Source organism: Anser cygnoides, chromosome 4 (assembly GCF_040182565.1).
Source record: "Anser cygnoides isolate HZ-2024a breed goose chromosome 4, Taihu_goose_T2T_genome, whole genome shotgun sequence".
In the NCBI taxonomy this organism is placed as follows: Eukaryota; Metazoa; Chordata; class Aves; order Anseriformes; family Anatidae; genus Anser; species Anser cygnoides.
Genome location: NC_089876.1, coordinates 73,500,904 through 73,520,666, shown reverse-complemented (window position 1 = coordinate 73,520,666; position 19,763 = coordinate 73,500,904). Strand labels below are relative to the sequence as shown.

The 19,763-nt window shown below is 44.0% G+C and overlaps 1 protein-coding gene across 8 annotated transcripts in view; it reads left to right on the top strand.

The window, feature by feature from the left end:
• Nucleotides 1-19,763, top strand: part of EMCN (endomucin) — a 69,275-nt gene that overhangs the window by 7,578 nt on the left and 41,934 nt on the right. For 2 of the 8 annotated variants that reach the window (XR_007164212.2, XM_013199924.3), the window contains exon 1: nt 11,581-11,923. The exons of 1 other annotated variant lie outside the window; for it this stretch is intronic. Coding sequence is in view for 6 of the 7 variants with exons in the window: in XM_013199924.3 (XP_013055378.3) it covers nt 11,863-11,923 (61 nt within the window). In the remaining variant the exon portion in view is untranslated. Of the gene's footprint in view, nt 1-10,971; nt 11,103-11,568; nt 11,924-17,874; nt 17,924-19,763 lie in introns of those variants that run through there. 5 more of the 8 variants (XM_013199922.3, XM_013199921.3, XM_048066423.2 and 2 more) reach the window with 5 other exon arrangements.

The following is a 19,763-nucleotide window of genomic DNA, read 5'->3' as shown; positions in this document are numbered from 1 at the left end:
TCCTTTGCTGCCGTATCAAACTGGTCGTTAATCTCCACCACATCAGCCACATTATCTGAGGACAAGCTCACCCTGCATCTCAACTACTGCAGTTATCTCCCACCAAGTAGTTCTCACCAGTTTGCTAACTTTGTTTTACCAACAAGGCTGGTGGAACCAAAGCTGGGATGTGGCCATCCCTGAATTCATGACCTGAGACCTGTGTACGTGGCAATACACCAGCTCCAAGGGGAAGCCCTTGAAAAGTGATCTGCAAAGCTTCGCAGCTTTGCACTTGGGCACAGGTGCACACTAAAATCTGGGGAGCACCTGTGTGTGGAAGAGCTCTTGAAAATACAGCTTCAACAGGGCGTTGCATTAGTTCATTTAAATTACATTGTCTTACATTGTCCTCTTCACCTCCATCCGCTGCCAGCTCTTTGCTGCAGTAGGTTTCAGAGGTTCAGCAGTTCTAGGAGGTAAATCCAAAGCCTTCCTAAACACAAGAGACCTCCACTCTCCTGTGGAAGTATTTTTTCCTTTTATTTAAGGGATATTTAAACGTTTACACTCCCAACACATGCCTTTTATTCTTTGCTTTCTGACAACAAAAGCATTTGCCCCCTTTCTCTACTCACTGTGTAAGGTGGCTGTAGTCTGCTCAGGCTTCTTCCTCGTGCTGTTTCAGTGTCCCTTCGGATCAGTTCCCTACCTCTTTACAACCAGCCAACACCGCTGTCCCACAGTCCGTGTTGCAATCCCACAGAGGGTGCCTTACATGAATTCCTTTAGAAATACATTAAATTCAGTTAAGGATTTCAGAAAGATTCTTACTCTTTGTCAAATTATTCAAATAGAGTCACTAAAATAAATCTGGACAGAAAAAAAATATATCGTATGTTCGCTCCGAGGACTCCAGAGACAAAAGCTGCTCTGTCTGTAAGGAATGAATTAAGACAAATCAGTGCAAGGTGTTTTGAGAATAACCCAAAAGGACATAAAAAGGCTGTCCTAATTAAAATAAAAATCAGCTTCTAAAGGGGATTAGTAAAATGGTTACAGCTTTCGTGTATAGGCGAGGCTTGAGAAAATAAGAGCATAATTACATTTTATTTGAAAAGAGGATTTTCTAGGAATAGAGTTACACATTTGTTTTTGATTTGTGCTTCTGGTTTGGCTTTGGCTTCTGCTAAAGATTTAGCCTAGGTTTTGGTTTCAAGTGTAGCCATACCCTGGAGTTATCCTTTCTGTGCTCTGGAGGGCTTTCACAAGGCAAACAAAGCCTCTCTAGAACCAATTCAAACAGCTTGTTTTTACTTTTATCTCCCAATTCCCTACGGGGCGTCCTGTTACCAGTCAGAGAGCGGAGAGGAGCCCAGGAGTCCGCTTCTCCATCAGCCGAGGGCAGGTAGCACGGGGAGGTGGGAAAGGTGCCAGGGCACGGGCTGGTGAAAGCTACGTGAGAGCCTGCGGAGCCTCACGGGAGGCTGAGAAGGCAGATAGGGCGAGTGGCTGCTGGGCAGATAAGGAGAAGGAAGGAAGGAAGGAAGCAACGGGGGGAAACGCAGCGAGACCTGAGACGGCTTTGGCAGGCAGCTGGCGGGAGGGAGGGAAGCAGGGCTGCAACCCTGGGGGGTTCTGGTGCACCACGGGGCCTCGCCATGGGCCCCACTGCCCTCCCCTCCTCCAGCCACAGAGCAATGCCAGACATGGTGGGATCAGGGAGATCTCCTGACACTGGAGGTGGAAAACTAGGCCCTTTCTGAGTTTTGTGTTTGACCTGGAAGTAAAACTCTTAATTGCAATTTAAGATCCAGGTGCCCTTATTTGTCCTTAGTTGAGGATGCAAGGCCCAGATTTCAGACCTGAGAGACTAAATTTAGGTTCCTAAACCCCACGTTTAGGTGCTGAAATAAGCTGCTTTCCCAGAGCCTGCTGGGTGATTACCAGTAGCAAAGATCAAGCTACTAATCTTGGTGGCTAAAAAGGATTTAGGAGCCTAACATTAGACACCTGCTTTTGAAGCACACTGACATCGAGTTTTAGCCCATTCCAGATTTATGTATTTTTATTTCCGTGAAGGTTTTTCCAAGTGCAGGCATTGGACTCCAAGGTTTTCTTGATGTCCTGTGTTATGAGAAACTGCTTGCAGAAGTTTGCCCTTGCCCACCCACAGCCTAAGCTGTAGAGGGGTGTTACAGGATTTGGGATGTATGGGCGGGGGGCTGTCAGCAGATCTCCCTGCTTCCAAGGAAATGCATTTGGCAAAAAAGGTGACAACTGCATTAAACTGAGGGAGGGCTTTACCTGGGAAATATCCCCAGCTTTTCCACATCTGAAGTAATTTTCCACGGTAACCGGAGAAGGAAAGTCAATCAGCCGCAGAAGTGTGAGCACTATCTTCATTTTTCTTTCCCAGCCAATTATTTCTCATGTCATTTTTATGGTCTCCGAGAGAAAAAATTGGCCAGTAAGACCTTAGTTGTGTAGGTTTGCCAGATAGTCATACGGTCAGAGCCCACTCCAGCTGAGCATATACTGCATTGCTTGCTGAAGAAATGAGGAAAAACATATTTGTTAACAGAGCAGGTACAAAAGGGAGAAATGAAATTTGAATGTATGAAGATGCAACAGAGGTGGGGGGGAGGAATAAACAACAGAAATAGACATGATGCTCTTTGCAGGGAAATGGAAGACACATCAGAAGTGTTGAGACCTATGTAACAAAATGTTAAATATCTTGCAATAGTGAGAGCAAGACAAAGTAAGCGTTCAGCTGAGTTCTTAGCTCCGTGGTGTTACAGGAGGGGCAAAGAGCAGGGAGAACAGTCCAGGCTAGTGCAAGTGTCTTCGCTGTTAATTACTGTGACAAGTCCATTTGCAACAGGGTCCTCTTTTGTTACTCGGTCAGCTGGGCATTAGTTAGGTCATATGTTGGAAGTGACAGCTGATTCCTCTATGAGGAGCAGCTGAAACACACAAGGGCAATATAAGGTGCGTTGTTTGAAGTGTAGATCACATCCACCTTACCTGTTAAAACAAATCCTTGCTACCTAGTACTGCCTGTACTGACTCACAGAGAAAGTCACAGGCCAGTGGCTCAGCAAGTTCACACCTAATTCAATCCTAGATCTAATGTGACAGAAGCTTCCTGTTGTTGGTGGTATTGTTTCCAACTGTGAGTTCCGTTCTGTCCCATAAATTGGGCTAATGCCCAACGAAAATAAAGATAACCCCTGATTCCGTGCAGTTTCCGCTCTGAGTGAGGCCGACATAGCGATAGGCAATGGGAATACAATATGGGGCCAGAGTAGGATGCAGGAGCTTCACAGAACATAGAAATACTGGACTCCTACTCACGTGGGCATGATTATAAATATTTGCATGTATAACTTTGTATGTCGAATGTCCGGCTGAATGTAATAGGAATAATCATTACACACTCAAGGGACAGATTTGTGAACCTGTTGCTGAAATAGGCGTAAATAGGTATGAGCAGAATTTTCCAAAGTAATCTTCTCTAATGCTGCTCACTGAAGTTGGTGGAAGGTTTTGTTGTTGCTGTTGTTTTTAATTGACTGCGCTGGGAGCAGAGGTAGGCCGGTCTGGAAGGGTCTGAAGAATCTGCCCTGTAAGCTTGACATGAGGGCAGATCTGGCCTCACTGAACAACAGAAAACTTTATTTTCAGTTAAATTCCTTAGCAAGTCCTGCTATTTACTCTCCAAAACATATACTGAAAGAATATATATGGCCAGCTCTGAAGATGATCAAATGCTCAAAAAATCCTCCATCAAATAAATCTTCTAACAAAAAGTAGCAAAACTCACAAAACAGTCAACTTGACAAATAGCCTTCCATCAGCCCTACTGTGACTCAGTGCTTGAAAGATTTTTGGGGAAAAAAAATCCATTCCAGAAGAGAGCATAAAATGAAAAATATGGCCTGAACGAAGCATATTTCCAACACACTTGCAAATGTTGTCGTAGCCAGCAATCCACCCTGGATAAAGACACCTCCCAGCCATTGTTATTCTTGAAGGATTTTGTGGCTCTTCCTGTTGTTTTGCAGCAGGTGGCTTGGTGACTCAGCCCGGGGCCTCCCAGCCAAACAGCAGGATCACGGGGAAACGAAAGTCTTTCTAACACCAACCTAAAACCGAAGGACTGAAGTGCAGGAGCCTCCCCACACACCCAACAAGCGAGGGGTGGCGGCCGTATAGCAGCTTGGTCAAAGGGAGGAGGCCACGAAGGACGGGTTGGCCGTGGATCGTCAGCCAGGTATCGCTCCCCTCGCCCCTGGCTCATTGGTAATCTGCTGGAGCAGCGCTAATGTCTGGCTATTACTTCCTGAAGCACTTGCATCTTTTCCGATGTTTTATGCTTTCAAGTACTGACCTGATCCAAGCGGCCTCGGTTACGCAGCAGACCCAAGCATCAGTTCATGTTGGTGATTCCCAGCAGCTATGAGCTGTGTCGAAACAGTCTCTTCTTGTAAGGCTCTGTTGCGCAATGAAGATCACAGAAAAGGGTTATACCAATTAAATTAAAAAAATACATATCTTGGGTTTCCTCAGTGAGCACGCGAACGTTTGCTGGTGCTTTACATTCCTCCTGACGTAGATGAAGTTTCTCTGCAAAACTGAACTTTCTGTCAGTGTGGTGCTACCCCCACTGCCCCACCTGCAAAGGAGCAGTTTTGTTCTGTCATTGAACCGACTGCAGTAAATGCGATGATATAACACGCTACTTCACAGCTTTTGGCTGTAAATTTGTTAACGCATGGGTTTGATCGGTTGTGTTTGAGGAGCTGCTACCTCAGCTCACTCTGCATGGCATGCTGTGACCCTTGTGGACTGACCCTAGCTGTGGGCAACACCTGCAAGCTGAACAGGGCTCTGAAAGGGGCTCCCCGTGTCCGTGGGTGATGACAGAAGTTAAATAACACCTGGGTTAATCAAAAATTTGGATTAGTATAAGCAGGGATGGATGTGAATTGGTATATTCCTGATGACAAACTGCCCAGAAATACAACAAATCAGCAAAACCATGCTTGTGTGAAAATAATCTGTGAGTTTTCCAGTTATCTGTAGGTAACCTGAAATACCTGCTTTTAGCAGGCACCCAAGATGCTTTTATTTTCAGTCAGCCAGTTGCTGCCTAGCTATTACATGCCATGGAAAGAATTGAATCCCCCCTGTATTTCTGAACAAATCAGAAAGTGGAAATGCAGAGAACAGGAAAATGTTTATGGTATCTGTAGAGGGGCAGATATGCGGTCTGCAGGGAAGCCGAAATACTGGGGGTATATTTTGGCGCACCACACAGGGATTTTACCCCCTTCTCTTGCCGGCGCAGTTTCCTTATTATCAGATCGGACTTCAGACCGGACGCGCATTGTATTGTGCATGTGTCAAAAAATGCCTGCCAGCAAGGCTCGCCCCGATGGCAACAACAGGATGTCTGAAATACAGCAAAGGAATGAGAGCTGGGGGAGCCGGGCGCTGCGGAGCAGCAGCAACAGCCCTTCTGCACGCAGCGGTGAAGCCACAGAGAGCTCAAGCCTGCGGATGCTGAGGGTTGGGGTGGACGAGACGGCAGATGACTGCAGAAGGAGCATGAGGAGAAGTGGCAAGCAGAGAGACGCTGCCTTAAGATCTTGGCGCTGCACAGCAAAGCATCTCCTATGAGTTATCTTGGAGTGTAAGTTGGCCTTGTTTCTGTAATATGTGAATTCTGGCTCCTTGCTGTCAGGCTGGTGGGGAAGTGCCTGCTCACTCCCTCTCTGCCCTACATCAAATCCTGCACAGCTGCCAAAGCCCCTGTAATGTGCCCTTTCTCCAGCCCCGGTCCCCACCTCAGGAGGTCCCCAGGTGCTGTGAGCAGCGGCTCAAGATGCTCAGGTCTCACAGCACTTATGGACAGAAACAGAACTGGGAGACAAGGAGCATGGACACATTTTTTACCCAGCGTCTCCTTTTACGAGTGGATGAAAACATGGATTTGTAGCAGATGCCGGGTTACTGGCGTACCCACAGTGTTGGCTGCTGAGAAAGCCATAATACTGTGTTGTGTTTAGGTACAACGGGCTCTTTATAATCAGATATTTTATAATGCTCTAAGATGTTCTTTTCTGGCACTAGTGGTCTGAAAACAAAGCTGAGGCAGTTAAACCTATAGCTGACACCAACCAACATGCAGAGTATCCCCTTGCGGGACTAACATGAAACCCAATGCATTTTTCCACCGCTTGTGCAGAGGAAACCAAATGGAAAAAGGGAAGCCACAGAAACTCAGCTCGGCAGAAGGTTAATGTCCTTCAGCATCATGCCCAGGAAGGCTGACAAGTACAGCTGGAACAGAAGGTACTTCTCGCTTTTCAGCACTGAGGACCACTGCAGCCTTGTTCTGCTGAGTATTTTCTAACCGGGCCCAAGAAGGATGAGCTCATTGCAGTTTACCGCAATGAAGGCGAGGTATGCATCTGGAGAGATAGTGGCTGGATTTATTCAGACTCTTGGAAAATTAAGGCATGGTTCAAAAGCATATTTCTGTTTTGTTTCCTCTGAGACAGCCAACAGTGTAATCACTCCATGCGTTTCAAATAACATGAGAACCTGAGACTGACTCACTGTTTCCCATTTCGCTAGCTTGGGACAGGATGCGAAGCTTATAAACATATTCCGTGTGAGTCTCTACATGACATGAAGTTCCTTGCTCAAGTTTGCAAGCCCACATTTTTTTTTAATCCCTAGAATGACTGTTTGTGGTCTCCCCTCCAGCTCTCCTCCAGCCCATATGTAAGGACTTGGGGCAGCAGTATGTTTCCCCCCATAGCCTTCTTCTCTCTATTTCTGCAGTTATGCCTAAGCTTCTCTCTGACCCGCAAGATGGAAATACCTATACCTCGGTAACTCACAAAAAGAGAAGGAATGGACCTAGAACTGGATCATCAGAAGGACCCTTGTTGTTAAGGAGCACATTGCATCTCCAGGTAGGGACCTCACAAAGTCAAGGGACAACGACAGCCAAAGGAAACAGCCAAGTACAGCCTTCACGCATGTTGGTGGGATTTTAGTAACTCCTGAAGCCAGTGAACCTGGTCAGCAGGTGTAGGGTAAATTGCTGCCCTATTAAAATTGCATTGTCCGCTGGCTTAGGAAAATAAGGACTGGGCACAAAAATTGGACTGTTTTCAGTGATACTCATGATTCACGAGACTGTGAAATAAACATGGCTCAGGATGGAAGTATGGTTTTCAGGGACAGGATGGTGAACAGTGTAAGTGCAGAGCCCTCTTTCTATCTCAGGCTTGTCTGGCAGCAGCAATGGGAGTGCACAGTAAGAGAGAGGTGCACAGAGGTAGCTCAGGAGCACAGATCTGCTGTGCCCGCTGACAGTGACGTGTATCCACATCACACATATAGCATCCTTTGAAATCTGGCACTCAAACAGAGTGGCAACTGCATTTGTTCAAATATGTTCCTGACTTGAATCAACTGCAAGTGAATAAACATTGAGCTAGTTCCTTCAAGCACATTTTCACTCCCTGTAGTACATCAGTAGAGTTCCAGGTATGAAAGAAGAGGAAAAACATGCTCAGCAGTAACGGATATCCTTACAGAGGCTGTCGGTATTGGGAAAAAAAAATACACACACACAAAAACAAACAAAATTCATCCCGCAATACTCAAGTGTGATAGCTAGTAATTATATTAGCTCTGGCCTTGAACATATCTTTTGTGGAAAGAGTACTGAAGGCTGAATGTGTTTTGGTCTTTAGTGCCTACATAAAGGGATCCAGGCACTTAGAGATTTAGTGGAATTTTTCACATTATTGGCTGGCTCTGAATCAAATCAGTGACATTTAAACATTTCTGTGCTACAAAGGAAAGGTGGCTATCTTGGTTTTTAAGCACTTAAATATATTTGCAAGCCTGATCTTTAATACTTGGCAGTTGGGCACTGACATTTCTATTCCCTGGTATGTTCCAGTACTTTCATAAAAGATTCAGAGCAAAATATCTACATTTTAAAATGTCCCCTGGCATGAATTTTCTGAGTAACTTCTATATATGACCATCAAAATATCTTGGTTTAGTACAGCTATATTCAAGATCTTTAAAGTTCTACTTTATATTCAAATATTAATATATGTAATAGACTAAAACAAGTACTGTCCAAAATGATTTTTAAAAGAATGGAAACTAAGTAACGTATTGTGAAGGTATTGAATGGAACTAAGTAATGTATTTCTATACTGTTTACAACTGCATTTTTCAATGTAAATTAATCCTGCTTATGGGAGTATAAACAAATACAGAGGTAAGTAATAGGTAAGTCATAGGTAATTTCTGATAAAATATCATTTTTAATATATCTGCTGAAATACAAACGTAGCAAAGCAAAAAAAATGTGATTATCTTACTTTTTTCAGTGGAAGGAATAATAAGCATCAGTGAGAAAGGCTGGCAAATTTGGTCACTAGGTTTGTTTCTTCACTTTAGAAAATCATTGAAGACCGTGTATCTTTTTACTTTTGCTTGCGTAAAAACTTTGACAAATTTACTCTTTGTACCCACACTGGAAATTGCCCATAGCCCAAAGCAAGGCAGCATGGCTGTCCATATTATTTCCTGTTTTACGCAGCCGTGCTTCGAGAATATTGAACAATATGTAAAACTTTTACATTCGCTAAATCTGAAGGGGATTATTTGAGTCTCATACGAGAACTGTGCAGAAGAAGGCAATGTTTTGCTCCAAGCAATGTGAACTAAGAAAGAATATATAAATACAGCCTGAGACCAATAAATCTCTAACTGCAAATCCACTGTGGCAGTAAATGGTTTCCCTTTAATAATGAAATACCACACTGGCAAAAATAAATATATAACGTAGGCTACCCAACCATTACTGGACTACAAAATAAAAAGACTTTAAAACAGAGAATCCTTTCATTCTCTAGAGTAGTCTGTGGTCATGTTTCAAGTTTTCTTCTGCAACTATGAGGGCTAAAATCTCACTTGAAAAAGTGTGGAAACTGAGACTGTCACACAGCCACTTGTACTGGGGCTCTAAGTGAAACTCCAGATAGTCCAAAGCTGGCAGTAATACCACAGTTGGCAGCATTACCGATGACCAAATTTCTCTTTATAAAACAAAGAACACATTGGCACTGAAGCTAAATTTCTCAGTTTGAGGAAAGAAAGAAAAACATTTATTCAATCAAGGAAAACTTATTTGCTGTTAGGGAGGAAAAGAGAAGTTTTTTTCACTGTACACATAGAGGAATAATCTTTTGCTACAAAGATCTCTGGAAGATTTTTAAAACCTTTTAAAAAATAAAAAGTGTTCTTTTTTCAAGAAAAAAATATGTTTCCATTGACAAGAGCAGTGAGAATCTCTCTTCTACACCTCAGATACTTCAAGACAGAAGCTGCAACTCAGCTTGGCCAGAGTTTTTCTTTTGGTGATTTCTTTCATCTGCTCCCTTTCTATTCCTATTATTATTCCTTCCTGTTCGTGCCAATGCTCGTCCTACCAAGTTTGATCTTGCAAATGCTGTCTGCCTTTGCTGTTGATGTCGGGGGGTCTCTTAGGGGGCCACAGTTCTCTTGAAGCTGCCTTAGGATCCTCTGAGGTCCAATTCAGGTTTCTTGACTCAGTGGAAGACAGCTGTGGTCCTTTCTCTCCCATCCCCTTGCATGAGTTTGGGGAGCTTGCTCCACTCTGATACACACAGTATGGGTACCTACTGCAGAGATGCAACACTTTTTGCCCTCATTGAGTTGCAGGTAACCGCCACCATCAGCATCAGCTTTGAGGACTCCTTCGGATGCTGCTACTCAACATGAACACCACTGAAGCAAATCAACGCTCTTAGGCACTCAGTTTCTCTGGGTCTCAAAAAACAGGGGAGGCATCCTGTCCTCAAGCCTCTTAGATTTTGCTGAGGAAGTTTCGTTACAGCCAATAAAATTCCTTTCTGTATCATTCTTTAGAACGAACATTTCAGGTTCTATTTTGGCAGCGCAGTAAGTCTAAGGTTAGAGCTCCTCTTACCACATCAGAAACATCCCTACCCTGGGATGAGTTAATTCTCCAAGTTCAGATTTACCTTCTTGGTTGAAGGCTTTCTGCTGCAGTGGTTACTGCTTTCTGGGCCATGCTAACTTCATGTCCTATGTTGGCACAAAACGAGTATAAAAACAGCATGCTGGCTCTAGCTCCCTGCCATGTGCTCCAACCCCCTTGAGAAGTGTCATTGTGTGCCCCACCTCTGCTCTTAGTCACATCTGTATTATGGTGAGATCCTTTCCAATGATGGAGAAAGCTCAGCCTTGCTAAGGACAACTTGCAGATTTTCATTTCTCCTAGAAGCAAATACTTATCCAGATGAAGTGCCAGAAATTCAGTATCTACCATCAGATTTCTACTGAGCACCAGCTTCTGCCATCTGCAATAGGCAGAGGATGTGTCACAGTCTTAAGATGTATAAATGTAATTTCTTTAACTAAACAAATGTTGTTCCACACACGAGGCTGATCTGCTACTGTTTTCCTCATCACATGAATAAAACAGCACCGCTGTTGGAAGCACTGGCTTAGCTCCTGGGAGTTCCTGCATGTGAAACTGTTCCAAAACTTCCCTTATGGTGAGCAACAATCATAAGGGAAAACAAAAACAAAAAAACAAACAAAAAAAAAACCTAAATTACTACAGTAAGTAGAGTTAGTAGAGTTGACTGTTTAACAAGTCAGGCTGTTTGTGAGGTCAGGTTTTCCTCTTAATTTTCCTGAGAGCTGACAGAGAGGGAGATGAGCACAGATGCTGCAAGGTGTTCTCATTGGGTTTGAAGTTTTGTCAGTAATTATTGTCAGCTGCATAAAGTCATTAAGGCACAGTATATAAGAGCACTGCAAGACCATGTTTTGATAGCTATTGACTTCAGAGCTCTGTTGGGGACTCTTCTGTGTCCTCTATGGAAATGGCTGGGAGAAAAAGGGATGCCACAGTTTCCTGGGTCAGCTGGACCTGAGGAGAAGACACGGATCCTACATGGGTTCCCTAGGGGAACTTTGAGGACTTTATTTTCACCACATGGCACAGCAAGTCAGCATTGCAGGTACCTCTGCAGAAAATTTATATATATATATATATCTTTCCTTTGCTAATGAACCAGAATCTGTTACAGCTAGTTGAAATTCTTCACATTTTAGGAAGTTGTTCAAAGAGGTGTGTGGGGGGGGGGCTAATAACAGGCCCGGAGCCTGTCCCTCACGGGGCATGTTGCTCGGGGCCTGGCCTTGACCTGTGCTGGTGTCCCCTCAGGGCTGGCAGCTCTCAGGAGGCACGTCCTCTGCTGGCTGCGTTGTTGCCCTTAAAAGGACACGAAGAGGAGGCAGGTGGGGGCTTTTGCTGCCTGCTTTGCCCCTCCATCCCCAGTGCATTATCCCCTATTAACCAGGCTCCTTTGCTGCTACTAAATGTCCCCTATAAAAGTGCCCCCAGGTACAGTATGAAAGGCAGTGATGTATAGCCTATTCTAAAGAAAGTCTTGCCTCTGTTGAGAAACTTTCCTGACCTCTTGGCCGAAGAAGAACAAAATAATGTATTAACAAAAACACAGCTGGCTGCCAAAGAAAAGGAGTTCCTGTAAGGACTGAAACAATAAATCTCCTCCGTGCTGAACTCCCAGAGGGAGTATGCTGTGTTTCCTCCTGTTCTTTATCAAAGTCCCCAAAATAAGCAGGAATGGGCAGTGACTAGGCACAGGCTCTACACACCTTTTTCCATGGAGTAATTAAGGCCTGCCGCAGAGCGAGAGAGCACTCCCTGCCCAGCTGCGTGAGGGAGAGCTGCCCGCACCACTGCTGCCACCAAGCATGAAGCTCCGGGGGACTGCCTTCTTTCTCCTAGCTGCGCTCTGCGTCTGTGCCCTGGGACGTAAGTTTTTGGCTGTTTTAACCTCAGCAGGCTGTGAGCAAAAGCTTTTCTTTCGTTAGATGGGGGTTCTCTTTTTTTTTCCCTTCTGATTTTTTGTTTGGTTGTTTTCTGTGAGGTGTAGTGGTTGAAAGACTGCGTGCTGGAGGAGGAGAAGGTACTAGCTAGGACCTGAGTTTAGCTGTGTTCTAGGAAAAACTTTCCTGCCATCGTGCTTCTTGCCATAGCCCTCTTTCTGGGCGTCATGAAGCTCCTCTATCTGAGAGGAGTTAAAAGCGCTGTATTTACAAAGGTTTTCTGTTCCTTTTTTTTTATTCGTTGAATTGAAGCATCCGTTGGAGAGAGGGCTTTAAGGGGAAACTGAAACGTCTGTCAGGTTTGGTGAACGTTTGGAAGTCAAACCTGTCCTGATGGATGTCCCTGGCTCTGTGCCAGCAGTAAGTTTGGCTGGGGGTGTCTCTGAGAAACAAGTTTGGGCTTGCCCCAAAAAGATATGGGGACTTAAGGCGTTTATCAGGTGCCAGATAATAAGGGATGCACGCCTGGGGGCAATGTTACTTTCTGAGTGCAGTATCTTTTTAAAGTGATTCTGAGATTCACAGATTTAATCAAGCTTCACTGTGTTCACATGGTCATTGAGCTGCTGTTTTCATTATTCATCAGCCTGGAAGATCGTGCTTTTAGAGGGGAATTAGCTAGAAAATCCTGAAAGGGTGAGAAAATCTGTAATAAGGACCAGAATCTATCACCACCTTTGTCAAAAGATGCATTTGAAGTCAAATCTGCTTTTTACCTGCACTTTAATTTGCTGGTCCTCTGGCGTGCACACTCAGAACCAGAGCTTCCATAAATGCCCGTAGATTGCCTCTAAATGATTTTATGAGTCAGAAGTAAAAATAGATAAATAAAATAATACCAGGTTAAGTGATCAATTAATGAACTTTTGCTCAGATTACGTGGTAAAATCTAGACATGTCTTTTGTGATGTAGCTAATGTGAGCCTGGGCTCACAGCTTTTTGAAAAAAAAAATCGATACAGGAGATTAAAAATAATGTTGTGCCAAAGAAAGAACTGCGTTTAAAACTATGTTAAGTACAAGCCACAAAAGTCTGTGTTGAGGTACTATTTATTCTCTGTCTGCTACTCCTAGTAAAAATAGCCTTCCTGTCATTGTTGAACCTTTAATTTCACAACTTCTGAAAAGCGAAGCGGAGTTGGATCAAAAGGAGCATATTTAACACAGAAGTCCATAGAGCTTATCAGAAGGCAGCACGCAGGGGTGGGAGGAATTCTGTCAGTTTTACACTACCCTTTCTTTAAAAAGGATTTTCCCTCCTCTGCGTGATGTGAACGGGGCAGAACTGATGACAGAGAATAAGCAAATTGCACGTAGGATACATTTGCTCTGAACAATTTTGGTTCTGTAGAAGTATTTTTGAAAATGCTTTATCAAAAGGTAAACATGGTAGTGAAATTCTGTTGGCAAACTCACGTTAAGAAATGAAGAATATGTGTTTGGATTATGTGTCTCTGTCTGTGTTGCCCAAGAAAAAGAACATAATCTGGTCAAGCTTCTGTCTTTCTGTGCGGTCTCTAAAAATGAGTAATTAAAAGCAGGTTACCTGGACTTTTCCTACACGTCACCTGTTAAAGCAGAAGCAGTTTTACTGTCTGATATATGAGGCTGGACCGAAGTCTTCAGATTTCCACTATTTGTGATCGTTGCAGCGTTCTGTATATCTGGGCTGTAACAGCAGGCTCTGATCCTCTGAAGATCACAAGGAGGCTGATATCAGCCTCCTGCGTGTTCAGGCTCTCTGTTTTGAACACTGGAGACAGCAGCAAGGCATTTCTCTGGTTGCTTAGAAACACCTTTAGTATTTTAATATTAAGCTCAGTAAAATATAGAGAAGGTCAAATCACACCCCAGTGTTTTAATACTCCCTCTACCAGGTTTTGGGGTAGTTTGTCTCTGTCTTCAAAGTTTACCAAGACAAGTAATATGTGGGTTTGCAGCCTCGTCATGTAATGCACACAAGCTGCCTGCCCCTGCTTCTTTTTCAAACCGTGCAGAAGGGTGTTTCCGTCGTGTTTAGTAGAGACTGTGCCAAGTCCCCTGCAGGGCTTCCAAACTTTATGCCTTACCTTCAGCCTGTATGTGGGTGCTGCTTTCTTGGTAGTTTTCTAACTCATCTTGGGAACTTGCGTCCTCAGAGTCCCTACTTTTTGGTGGGATCTTTCCTCTGCCAGCAAATTACCGGAGGCCAGTAGAGACCAGTATGTACTGGAGACCAGCCTCCAGTATATGTGGAGGCTGATGGCCTCCTGACAACCTGCCTCTGCTCTCCAGGCTTTCATCCACCCTTTTAGAGCTAAATGATGTGCTGAATGTAGGACTTCCCTCATGCTCATCCCAGGGTTCTCAGTTCCAGCATATTGCCCTCTATTCTTCCCTGCCCCGAAACGGATCTCAAATTGAAATGCTTTCTGGGTTGGTTCATAGCATTTCCAGCTTTAAACAACAGACTGCACTGGAATGGGTCTTTATCACGGAAGGATAGTGATCCAGTGTAAATGCTTCTCTCCCTTTGTGATGTGTCCGTAGCATACCACATCTTCCTTCCAGCCTGGGCACCCAGGTTTCTCTCCTACAGAAACGACAGCAGAAAAGAAGGGGCTTGTACCCCTCTCAGCATCAGTCTGGATGTGTTCAGGTTATGTATGCTGTATCGTGCCGCCTGGCATCGAGGATGCGCTACGGGTGAATCTATTGATGTCTGATTAGTGACCTCTGTTGACAATGAACAGCACCTTTCACTGTCTCTAAAACTGATGGCACTACAAAATAAAACAAGGGTGCTTTTCACTTTTTTGGGAGCAAAACTTGGCATCGAGAGCCTGGTCCAAATGCCATGATTTGGAGCTGCTCCATTACAGCATGGAGCAACCTGAAGCTAGGCGCTTCCCAACCCCTTCCTCATCAGGGGCTTGCTGTAGCACCTGGGGCATCATCCCAGCCCTACAACACTGTGGTTTATGATAGCCTGAGGGGATGTTTCACCAAAGCAGGGTTCCTGTAGTGATCATACACATTTGCAATCACCCTAACTCTGCTATTGTCAAGGTTAACTAGAGGAGATGGATAGTCTTTCCCTTTCCTGCTTCCCTTGCTCTCAGGTTACAAGTCTTCAAGTCCTTTAAAGAAATAAATTTTAAAATTAAGCACTAACTTAACCATTCTGAGCAGTTAAAACTTGATTGTGGTCTCCCCTCACTCTGGGTTATTATTCATGGCTGTGCTCTGGCAGACACCAGCAATGCACAGGCTCTCACAGTCGGATCACTCTCGTCTCTGAAAACTTGGGAAACGTCAATAGGGTTTAGATAACCTCCTGCCTTTTCGTGCTTTTAGCTTGCTTGAACCCAAACTCTGAACGTCTTGGGAGTTTTCCTGTTGTGAAAAAATCTTTTGGATGTTTCCACCCCTCCTAGCAGTTTGCAAGACTAGCTTTCTCAGAAATCAAATTGTAGTGCTGGAGCTTATCGTAGCCTTTAATCGAGTTTTTGTTCTGGTACAGACTTTTTCCCTCCCTCCAATCCCCCCCCCTTTTTTCCCCCTTCCTCCCTGCTGCCACATCTATTTCATTTCTTTGAGCTGTCTCATGGTGGGCCAATTTTGCCTAATGGGTTTTAAAGGTGCATTTACTACTGGACAAAAGAAAACCATTTATTTTAGCCCCACACTGGAATGCAAGTTTACTGCATTTACTGAGGTTAGGAGCAGATGGCTTAATACCTGCTTGATAAGGAGATGATGATTTGCAGCCAAAATAAATAGAAACTGAATTTGAAGGGCATGTTGCCTGCAGCTCCAGACCTAAGGACGCATAATGCCGTATAACAGAACCAACAAATGGTTGTCTCATCTGAAAATTTACCAGACTATTTTCTTTATCTATCTTTTTCTTTCATCTGGTTTAAAACCAAAATTTCTTATTAATCTTCAGACCTTTACAAATTAGGATAAAAGATCTGCTGAGGCTTATATTTTGTTTTGCTTTCCTAAATAGGAAAGGACCTTGATTACGGTGTCCAGTCATTTTTATATCTGTCTGATCTGTGTGAAAAACCTGCAAAAATACACATGAAAATAATCTTTAAGAAACTTTCAACCCAAGGAAGAGAGCAACTTTAACTGGTACCCTTCGGTAGCCAAGCTAACACGCCAGGCCAAAGATGAGTCCCCAAAATCATGTGGGGACAACATCATCATTTCTATTGCTCATGCTGGGGGGCTGTGTCTTCTGCTGAGGCAAACTCGAGAAAGACCCTTTAATGGGTCTTTAATTTGGCGATTCTGTAGATGGAGAGAATGTGTTGGATTTGTGTGTGTGTAGCAGCTGTTACTTCCAAATACAAATCAGGAATTACAGACTGGGCTCCACTAGAAGGTAAACATTTACTTTTGGGTTCAGCTAGAGCTCTAAAAATAGGTGTCCAAAATTAAACAGAGGAGTTGACACCTGGAGTCGCACCATGCCCTGCCACACAAACCACTGTCGTTGTCCCAGCACAGTGGTGATACCTAGGCATTTGTCTTGCCAAAGTGGACTCTTGGGTGCCCTACCAACATCACAGACCTACCTGCCAGAGGAAAAGAGGCTCGACAGAATGTTATGTGATGCAAATAACAGGGAAGGGATTTTCTAACTGCTTTTAAGTGGCCAGCAGATGCTTGCCTGACTTTGGTACAGGTGAAAATCCTGGTCTATTTATCAACAGAGAATTTTTACAACAACTTTTAATCTCTTTTTCCAGTAGCACTACGTGCACCTGGGTGTTAGCTGTGCATTGTAGATAGCAACGTGTCTCAGGTTGCTGAAACCACAGAGCTGGTGGCACATGGTCGTGCATCATATTTATCTGCTGCAACCTTTCTGCCTTGTCTTATCTCTCTAATGAAATTAAACGTTTTGCCAGGATAGGAGCAGTACACCAGCCTTGCTCTCTGAAGACTTCTCCAAGATATATAATCATTTCAAAAAGCACATTCAGGTTGTCTTAATGCCTTGAGTTCTCAGGGTCGTACTTGGTTTGAGGAATGTCAGTGTAATCAAAATTTTAGGGTTAAATTAATTAAATCCCTGATTATATTAATGAGATGCTTATGCTTCCTGCAGATGTCTTCTTTCGTAATCTTTAGCAGGAGATTAATATCATATTTGGGCTTGACAGGCTTGGTGACTGAGGCAACAACTGATAAGAAAAGCAAAAGGTTTAGATTTTAGTTAGTCTGAGGAAAACAGTGCCAGCGTATTTACTAACCTTTCTGGTCAAGAATTTGCATTATTCTCCTCTATAAATACACTACTTTTTTGTTGAGGCATGTTTTCATTGCATGATAATTATTTGCAGTGACCAGGGTAATTTTTTTTACTAGTTTTCCCACTTCACATTCTCAACATTGAGTCTAGGCTTTTATTTGAAATACAGCGTTGATAACCTTCTAAATGTTAATATGCAAGCTGTTATTTATCCCAGTGTGAGGACACTCTGAAGTCATCTTTCTTTGATAGATGAATTACCCCTCCTCATCTCAGCATGGATTATATATCACACCAATATAGGTGAGGTAAATATCAGAGTTTGTGAACTCATTCAAAGGCTGTGGAAGCAAAAATATACCACCAAGGGTTGCGAGATGAAATGGGGAACGAGTCAAGGATTGCTCTGACAAAAAGTGAAAAATTCAAGCGTTTTCACCCCAGATTCTAAGCTGTGTCACATCTGGGAATGAGTAGTGGCTTTGGGCAGGATTCATGACTAATCTTCCACTGTTATTCAGGGTCTCCAGAAGCCAAAATACTGCCCTAGAATCACAGATGCTCTGAAACTCCTACCCAGCTGTCCAAAACTCATCTCATCTTGACATCTACAGACCGTCATAAAGGCAGAAGTCTGTGGCACGATGAAGGAAATATTTGGGGCCAGCATACAACTTGGTAAAAGTTACTCATTTATGCACCATACTGTTGAAATTTCTTTCTGGAAAATGCTTAATTCTTTCAGTTATGGAGCTTTTTGGGCATTCTGCAGAATTAAACTCTGCTTTGCCAAAAAAAACACAAGTTTTGGAAACGATAGATGTTTGGTTGAAAGGCTGCTACAGTAGAGCAGCTTTAGGTTCACTTTAGGAAGTTTTTTCTGACTTGAGCAAGTAGTTACAGTCTATTAAGGTCTTTGCTGTGGTTCAGAAGGCAGCAATGTATTTACCAAACTGTGGGCTTCGCTTGGAACAGGCTAGTGTAGCTTTCAGCATATAACGAGAGGAAGAACTTATTGAAGATGGATGCCAAATAACCCTACCCGCGAGACATGCTGATGACAGAGAGGGAAATGCACAGCACAGGTATTAGAGGTGAGAGCTGCCCAGTGCAGGACTGTTTTTCTTTTTTGTTGTGTTCAGCACATTTTTTCTGCTCTTTATCTGCTCTGGTTCCTGTGGCTTCAGAGGAACCCATTATTTCCTTTGCATGCTGCTCCCTGTGCTAATGGAGTGGTGTGGCTGGTGCATCTCGGTGCTGCTGGACTTAAGTGAACTAGTGCACTATTTGTCTTACAGCAATGCTTCCTTGCAGTGCATTGCATCCTCCCAAACTGCTCTCACCTTGCCTTTCCACGAACTGGCAGAAAATATAATTTTCAAGGGCAAATACTGGAAAATGAGGATTGGTTATTCATGGAAGAAATGGCCAAAGGAGAAGACCAGAAGGATCTGAGTAGGAAGTGCAAATTGATCTGCAATAGTCATAATCTTCAGAGGGAACTAAATTGCACTTTTATGGGCAAATAGTACAAGAGACACCTACAGATGTTCAACACCATGAGGTGATCAGCTCCCAGCTCTCTGTGACTTCCCAGTGCACTGACTGGGACCCAGAGTTTGGACAAGCCTGAGCACCCCAAATAAGCTATACTAGGAAGCTGGTTGTAAGTGTGGGTGCTGGTGGGGCTGCCGCTGCAGTTCCCAATGCTCTTTGATAGCGTAGGTCCTCCGTGCTGAGCCTTGCCTCAGGTGTTCTCCTACTAAGAACTTCATTTCTGAGTTCCTGCTTCGGAATCTAAAGCACGTGAGAAAAACACTTTGGTTTGGCATCCGAGCTTAGCTGTTGTATCAGATTGAACACCCGTGTTATTTTGGATTTCCATCAGTCAGCTTTGTGAGATGTTTGCAGATGAAGGGCTCTTTCTCATCTGTGTGTGTGCCACTTACAGAAACCAGATCTTTCCAAAGCACATCTTTCATCCTTGCCTATAATGTGACTCCTGTGAGACCATACTCCCATCCCCATTTTGGGCTTTCCTTTTGGGATATTTCATACATTTGGTACCGTCCAGCCTGCCTACTGGACGTTGTGATAAAGGTGAGGGAGGGCTCAACTGAGCATGGAATTACATTAGTGACAGAAGCAACTCACCGTGTTTCCACAGGAGCTTTCTCACAGGAATGGGTTTTTGATGCTCCGGATGCTTTCAGACATTTGTCAGGACCGGGTGCGGCTGGAGTGAGTGCATGGGCTGGGCCCGGATGTGCTAAAAATGAGTACATCGCAGCAGCAGACGCTGCAGTGGCCCTTTCCTGAATTATACAATTAGTCACACTGCTGGGGACGAGGTGGGATCTTAGCGCAGGGCTAAGAAAGCCCAGAGCAGAACAGCCACGGTTTTACCAGTGGCTGCACCACCAGCACATCACAAAGGAGAGCTGCCCGTTAGCTGACCTGGGCTCAGCTTCCCCCCGTGCTCTCTGACATCTGCTCTGCCCAAGCACGCTCTTTTCTG